This window comes from Ixodes scapularis, unplaced genomic scaffold, assembly GCF_016920785.2.
Source record: "Ixodes scapularis isolate PalLabHiFi unplaced genomic scaffold, ASM1692078v2 PGA_scaffold9__187_contigs__length_104089568, whole genome shotgun sequence".
Classification (NCBI taxonomy): Eukaryota; Metazoa; Arthropoda; class Arachnida; order Ixodida; family Ixodidae; genus Ixodes; species Ixodes scapularis.
Genome location: NW_024609884.1, coordinates 91579496 through 91587685, shown reverse-complemented (window position 1 = coordinate 91587685; position 8190 = coordinate 91579496). Strand labels below are relative to the sequence as shown.

The window sequence follows — 8190 nt, the reverse complement described above, 5'->3', positions numbered from 1 at the left end:
GTGACCAGATTCACTACAATTGAAGCACTGTCGGGAGGGAGGCCTCTTGAATAGGCTGCTCGGTGGGGATTCTGACGTTTGGCGTTGAATGTTGGTCTTTCCTGACGATCTAGATTGCTGTGCCTGCGTGCTCGGTTTTTCGGTCCGTCTTCGACAATCCAGCATGGCTGCGCGTTCGATCAGTTCGATAACCGTTTTGCAGCACTGCGCGGCTAACGGGTTGGCCCAATTATCGTCCTTTATCCCGTTCAAAATGAGGGATATGCGTTCTTCCATAGCAAGCGTATATGGTGCCATGTCGAGCTTTGCGTTTTTAGAGTAAATGTATTGGACGATCGACTCACTTTCGACGAGTTGTTGTTTCTCTTGGAACTCGAGGAATTCCTGCATGGTCATTTTTCGTTTGAACCTCTCGGTGATTTTGTTTTTCCAAGAGTCCCAATCGTTGATTTTTGATCCGTATGATGATTGCCAATCTTTCGCTGATCCGCGGAGTCGTGAAATGGCGTTCACGAGGGCAAGTTGAGGAGTCCAATGAGCTAGGGCTGCGATACGTTCCACCTCGGCGATCCAGTGCTTGATATTGGTCTCGATGGCACCGTCGTAGATGGGGATTGCTGTTGAGGTGTCGCTCGTTGAGTGCACCTGCAGTGGTTGCCCTTGTCGTGCCATGGACTCTGAGATTCGGGCTTGCGTCTCGACGATCGTCCCGAGAAGATGGGTGATTTCGTGTCGTTCGTTTTCGTGTGGAGTCGACGTTTGCGGGGGAACTTCGGGAATGATGACGCTGCTCTGCGTGGCGTTGGTCGCGCTGGGATGTCGCTTGGCTCCAGCCGTTGCACTGTCGGGCCGTTGCTGGGAGCCGTTGCTACGTCTTTGGGAACGTCTGATGCCTTCGTCAAATATACAGCTTGGATGAGGCGTTGCATCTCGGCTTGTAGGCGTTCGACATCGGCTTGGAGCTTGTCGTTGGCTGTGGAGAGTTCCTCGATGCGAGCTTGCTGCTCGTTGCGAGTCTTGCTGACGGACGTGAGGTTTTGCACCGTGCCTTCAGCTCCTCGTCGATTGGCGTTGTCGTCTAGAAGTCTGCGGATGAGTTGCTTTTTCGGTCCGCTGCATGGGAGATGACGAGACCTCAATTCTTCCACCAGCTCGTATTTGGAGAAGAGGTGAAGATCATCAGCGTTCACTGCGTTCAAAGCGTCGTTGACCGTAAAGCGTCGTTCCTTGGTTCCGCTTTCGTTGACGCTCGTTGACGGGGTGTGGCCGCTCGTACCCTCCGTTGATGTCGGCTGCGCCATGTCAGGTTACCCGTTGGGGTTTTGGGAGTTCGTAGGTGATCGTAAGATTAATGCGTAGACTGGGGTTGATTTAAAATTAACAAGACGTTTATTAACTGGGATTACAATCGGTTACACAAGGTAACATTATGTCGGAGGGAAGAGCGGTCGTCCCGTCCGTATCGTACGGCGTCCCGGAGTCGTCTCTGTTTGCGAAGGGGCTTCTCCTCGGTGAGACGTAACCCGACGCCTTGCTCCTCTCGCCTCGGAATCCCGCCCGTGTCACGTAAACCGGGGGGCCCGATTCTGGGGGCTCCACGGAGGTGCAATGGGAAAGCCCGGGCTGGGCGAAATTTTTGGTCGATTGTCTGGGTCTCTGTCTGGCAGGCAAGGTGGCTCTCCGCGCGGAAGGCGCTTGACGCTGACATTGCCGACATACACGTGGGTCTTTTCGAACACTGATAGCTTTGGTGCACATCCAATACGTTGTCGAGAGACATCCCAATAAGACCGCAGGGTTAGGCGACAGATTGAAGCAGGTAGGACGAGCGAACTTCGAGCAGCAACTGACAACAAGCAGACAAAGAAAAAAGCGGCTGCAAGGCGCGCCCTTCCGGATCTCTATGCTTATCAGCGTGTAGCTCGCGCGCTGCTGTGGGTCACGTGACAGGGGTGACAAGAGAGGAGGGAGGGGGCGAGGTCAAGGCGCTGGGACCACCGGGACAGCCCCTCTCCCTCTCCCCAGGCATTCCAGGGAGATGCGTTTTTGTAGTCCCGAAGAACAAACGCGCGCGCGCGCGCGCGCTCGAACTTTGGAAATGGCGGCGGGGCTGCCAGAAGCTCGGCTTGCGCCCGAGCGAAGAAAGAACTCAGCGCAAGCTCGTAGTTTGAGTGCTGCGACGGCGGGCGTGCTCTCGCAATGCTCGATGTTCTTGCAGCCGCGTGTACGCGTGCTACCTTCGCTGCGTCTTGAATTAAAGTGAAACGGAGTCTAGACGTACATTCTTTCACGCGGTCGCGTCTTCTGCGAGAGAGATTCGAGCTGAATAAGTAAATTGAGGCAACAAAGATGGACAAAGTATTAAAGGTGTGTCAAAAATATCGTAAAACACAAAAAAAAAAGGTGTTAGTTTTAGTTGCAGTATAATCGAAAATCAGCGCAATTGAAATATAAATATAATTACTTGCATTACGCGGACGATCTGAAATCGATGAACCGGCGTTCCCAGCCTTCCGGAAAACATTGGCTGCCACGGCTGAAACGCTAGGCGTGCCCACGCCGCCGATCTGTACGTTCAATATCAAACGGGCTCCGGAGAGCCGTTTGATTAAACCGGTGCAGTTTGCAACATGGTCGCCGGTTTGAGCAAACGTGCGACAACTTTGCCCAAACGAGTCGCCCATTTGCCGAGACGAGCGACCCGTTTGCCAAATAGGTGACCGTTATGGCTCATACGGGGGACCCCTTTGAGCCATACGGGCGACCCCTTTGACAAACTGGTGACCAGTATTTATTTATTTATTTATTTATTCATTCTGCCAGCCGTGAGGCCAAGGCAGGAGTGGTACATATTTTCAAGAACATACCAAGGACACACAAAGAATTCAATAATTCAGTCACATCCCTTGGTGACATGGGAAGAAAGAAATATTTCAATTTCCTTCACAAAAGTTGACACACTTTGAGAGTTGACTATACATTCAGGCAGCTTATTCCAGAAATCAATACATCGAACAAAAAAGGAGTACTTAAAATGATCCGTAGAGTATTGATAGGATTGGATATTTAAGCTATGTTTTATTCTGTGGTACACCGGAGGAGACATCACGACGTATTTTCGGGTATCTAACATCGAATGACCATGAAATATCTGAAAAAAAAGTTTCATTCTATTCGTTTCTAATCTGGTCTTTATGCTAGGCAGGCCTGCTTGCTCCTTGAGTTTTGTGACCGACTCAGTCGACCGGTAGCAATTAAAGATAAATCTAGCAGCCTTATTTTGAATTCTTTCCAATTTATAAATATTTTGATTTGTGAATGGCTCCCAAACCGGACTAGCGTATTCCAGAGTTGGCAAAATTAGACACTTAAAGGCGATTAATTTGACATCGGAGCTAGCGAACTCTAACTTTGTTTTAAGCATCCATAGTTTTTGAAAGGCTTTCTTACATACATAGTCAATATGGGAGTTCCAGCATAAGTCACTTCTTAAGTGCACTCTAAGGTATTTATATTCGTTAACTTTAACAAGCGGAAGACCATTAATACTGTAGTTAAACTGCAAGTGTTGTTTTTTGCGCGTTACATTCATGTAGACCGTCTTACTTATATTCAGTTCCATCTGCCAGTCAGCACACCATTTCATTATCTTACGCAAGTGCTTGTCCAAATTTAGTTGGTCTTCATTGGAACTGATATTGGAGTAAATCACAGTGTCATCGGCAAAGTGCTTTAAAGTTACCGCGGAGTCAAAGTCCTTTCCCATGTCGCTGATAAATAATATAAAAAGAAGCGGTCCAAGTACCGATCCCTGCGGGACGCCGGATATTACTTGTAATGATTCTGTTCTCTCCTTTTTAAAATACACATACTGTTCCCGTCCTGATAAATATGAGTTCAACCAATCGACTATCGGATCATTCTGGTTAAACGGTTACCGGTATGGACCCGTTTATTTTCATATGGGCGCCAAATGGTTTTTTTCAGTAGGGTATGCTGGGGAGAAGGACACAGTAACACCCAAAGTGGCAATAACCTCTCCTGCTGTGATAATGATGAAGTGAAACGAACGGAATAAGAGGGATCAAAAACTGAAGGTCGGTTATGGCGACGCCCTTGCACGGCTGCCTGAAAGCGTCTATACATTGCGGTCCCTATCCCATGTTGAATTTCACAAGTGTATACATTGCCCTCCCTATCCCATGTACAGCCATCCTCAATACGAGGTTGAACATGTCCCAACCATTCGGTCGCGACTACCACGTTTCAAAGCAGCACCATTACGAATAATGGTGAGAGAATGCGCATGCATAGAGAAAAGAAACATGTGGTGGTCTTTATTTGTGTTGGCACCGCTTTGATGGGCTGGTAATGGTGATCGAACAACGCTCATGTGTTCACCCCCATATTGAAGACAAATGTACAGTCTTCGTCAGAGGTCCAGAGCCCATGGCTGCGAGCTTGCTCCCATACTGTGGTACTGGCATGGTTGGAGGAGAGTGAAGAGATTTGTAGCATGACCCCTTCCCCCCCAACGTTAGCAACACTACAGTACGGGAGCGAGCCTGCGCCGACCAGCGAGCCATGGGATCTGGGCTTTTGATAAAGACTGTCGATAGACAGGGTAAGGATTGCATATTCAGATTCAACCATAGAGTACCGGTTCACTGTACCATGACAATGCGAAGAGTGATTCACAATCTACATTCACAATGTGAATGTGTGTCGTGTGTATAAATTTAACATTACTTCACCATGTCACCATTCCCGTGCGGATCTGGGATGAATCTTCTACTTGTTCTTGTTTCTTCTGATGACCACTTTGGTTTTGCGTGAAATATTTTATTTTTTATTTGTCCAAATTTTGTCTCGTCTTGCCGTTCAGACTATTATTTTCATAGCAACAAAGGGCTGTGACAAGCGTTGATGTTGCTTGTGCTTCCGATTTTATCACAGTTCTCCCCTGCAGATCTGGAATGAGTCTTCTACTGTGCTTTAGACCATGTTCTTGTTTCGTTCTCATGACAATTTTGTTTTGCGTGAAATATATTCATCCTTAACTGTCCATATTTTTATGTCTCTTCTTGCCGTTTAAACTAACTTTTTAAAAAGCAACTGAGAGCTGACAAGTGTTACTGTTGTTTCTCCGTCTAATTTTATCGCAATTTTATCTTAACCGTATTGCTATTTTTAGGTTGCTCTGCGTTTTAGTCACGGAACATGTTTGCTGCCGTATTTTTTTAGCTTGGCAAATGTACTCTGCGTGCTGCTCTGAACTTCATAGGGGGTGGGGGCCCGTCAGGCAGAAATGCCTTTTGCCCTGCCTCCCCCTACCCGGCATTGCCGGTGAAAATCCAAATAAAAATGAAATGAAATTTCAATAGACATTTCTGCTTCCAGTAAATATATTCCTGTATTTGTGTGTTATGTTTGCAAATGCGCTCTTTTCGTTGTGTTTTATTCGCAGTATTTAAGGTGCCCTTGCCATGATCATAGAATTTGTATGCTCGAATACTTTTTAAGGTAAGTTTACCTAACCATCTTTTGAAGTATCCACTTCAGATTAGAAGGAAAGCCCACTTGCAAATTATGAATTAATTCCACTCATGTCAAGAATACAGCTATTGTAAAAAAATTCTTTCAATCCTGTTTCGTCTCAGGCTGGGTCACAAGCATGGCGAGAAGCCGCATTTTCTCTCGGTGCATTTCTTGTCGTTCCAGCCGCATCTCTTCCCTTAGCTTCCTTTTGGCTGCACACTTTTCTTCCTTTATCTTCCTTTTGGCCGCGTGCCTTTCTTCCTTCAACTCGTCCTGTCGTGCTTTTCGTACTGCTCTTGCTTCCTCAAGCTTCGCCATCTCAGTGAAGAACTCCTTCATATGCTCCATGCGTGCAGAGTTCACCCTTCCTGAATGATGAGGGGTGCCTGCACTGCTGGCTGGTTGGGACGACTCCTCTGAGCTTGTGGAAGATGTGCTCGCTACGGCACTGTCGGCTGGTGTTGGTATAGCTTCTGCTGCAGCTGCTTCTGCGGCAGCTGCTGCTGCTGCGGCCGCCCTTGCTTGACGGCTTGGCATAGCCTTCTTGTGCGTTGCCCCATGCACGTCCCTGAAGACCTCCGGCTCGATACTGTCATCCATCATGCTGATTCTATCCAGTTCATCCTCGTAAGGAACGTCGACAGGTCCCACACCGGAACGGCCGTTGTAGCTGACTGCTTGTCGCTTCCGCTTTTGTATCGTTTTCAGCCTTGTATTACACTGCTCTGGCGTTTTTTGTGATTTAAGTATGGTCTGTAGGTCTTCAGAGATTCTACTAAATACACATTTTTTGTTTTTAAATTTTTTTAGTGGTCCAATATGGGGAAAGTAACGTTCGTAGTAATCAAGCAGCAGCTTTGTTTCGCCAGGTGTCCACTCAGCATCTGAAAGAGGTATATTGAGTAATTTACTGCAACACTTAGGGCTTGTCATTGATGTTAGTTTTCAACGAAGCGAAACGCTTTTAGGCACTACTTGCATACTCAATGATCAGGCTTGAATATAGAACGCTTGGTGCCGTTTGCTTATTTGGATGTGTGAATATGTACAGACGCCGGGGGGCGGCAACATGAGCCGACAGCCAAGTGCCACCCGCCTAACGCAACTCAAGATATCCACATGCCATTTTTATTGGTCCTGCCTGAACTCTTTCGTGCCAGATATTATTGCCACCCCTCCACATTCCCCGTTCATGCAACATGCAAGCCCTGAATAAAAAGTTGAAATGAGGACATCATACTGAAATCTGGTTTTCTTAGGGAAAAGTAGATTTTTGAATTAGAATCTGGACATAGCTTTTTATGCCAACATGGCCCCAAAGAATCAATCTCCCCAATGTTCTGCCCCCTTTCTCTAGCCAAGCGGGGAAAAAAAGAAGTAGAATGACATCACTTACAGCCAGCGTTCTTTGTTTTCTTGGGGGCTACCTGGACTTCCTCCGTTGAAGGCGCTTCCACGGGAGGAGGCATTTGGCCTGTAAGGTTATTCACAGCATTGTCAAATCACCATTTTAACACAGGCTCCCAAGAACAAATTTCCACTGAATATTTTGAGCAAGCACTGCTTGTCACGAGCAACACCAGCCCGGCTTAAAAGATCGCCAAGGTTTGTCATGGTATTTTCATTGAGTGCAGCAGGTGTGGCAGCATCTGAATGAGGGAGATGCATCGGCTTATAAGTTTGATCAAAGATTTTACCTCCGAGTAACCGAAGCAGGGACAATAATAGCGAGTACCAGAGAGGAACACCCAGAGCATATCCCTGAATCATCAACTGGATGCAGGTTGGAGATTCATCACGCTCAGTTATGTTTTGATATTCGCAGATCGATAATGCTGAATGGTTTCGGTTCCGTTGACCGAGTCACTCTGGACCACAAGTTACTGTAGCTCTGCATGTAGGAATGTATACATCTATGCGACCGGCCTTAGGATGTTACTGCAGCCAGGCTCATATGGGGTCTAATGAGCAGTGAAGTTTTTCAAGGTGTCTTGAAGTGATGCATTTACTATGTGCCAATTTCATGGATGTACATTATGGGAATAAAATGTAATAACGGGGAAAGGAAAGTGGTTTACACGGCTACTCTAAGAGGCCGGGTGCAACCCTTTCAATCACATGCTTGGCTAAGCTTTCAGGTCTTTTGTGTTTCTAATCCCAATTTAGGTATGTTATTTGAAGTATAGAAAAGTAAAATAGTAATAACTAAAACAATGGTGTCCTCAAGAACACGCAGTGCAGGAGTCGTTGCTGACAACAATGTCTTGTATGGTCTGCTTTTTGAGCCCAAAACACACACTCTAAACTTTCACTGCTTTAATTTTATTTGGCCTATTTACGCGGTCCATTTTACGACAGGAAGACCCGTGGTCATCCTATATACGCGCGAGCTCCTTGCTCAAGCAGCAGAGCCAAACACAGCACCATCCTGCAGGTGAACAAGTCTCAAAATTAAGCATGCACTATGGTTGGCCACACGTGCTGAAAGCCCGAGCTCATGAAGCGTTCGTTCGCGCAGAGAGGGCGCCGGTCAAAGCTACCGCCTCGCGCTAGTACGGCCTCTACGGTTAGTCCGCACTAAGGTAACACGAAGTAGAGCTTCTGCTGCAGTACATCCTAAGGTGAACTCGAGCATAATAACGTGAGCATGTC

General features: G+C 47.0%; 1 protein-coding gene across 1 annotated transcript; it reads right to left on the bottom strand.

Annotated features, from left to right (window-relative positions):
- Positions 1-5634: 5634 nt before the first annotated feature.
- LOC115314092 (hepatoma-derived growth factor-related protein 2-like) lies at positions 5635-7184 on the bottom strand. Its single transcript, XM_029973095.4, has 2 exons — positions 6935-7184; positions 5635-6422 (listed from the first exon to the last, which is right to left on the bottom strand). The coding sequence occupies exons 1-2, from the start codon at positions 7005-7007 to the stop codon at positions 5641-5643; spliced, it is 855 nt and encodes a 284-aa protein (XP_029828955.1). The 5' UTR covers positions 7008-7184; the 3' UTR covers positions 5635-5640.
- Between the last annotated feature and the right edge of the window lie 1006 nt (positions 7185-8190).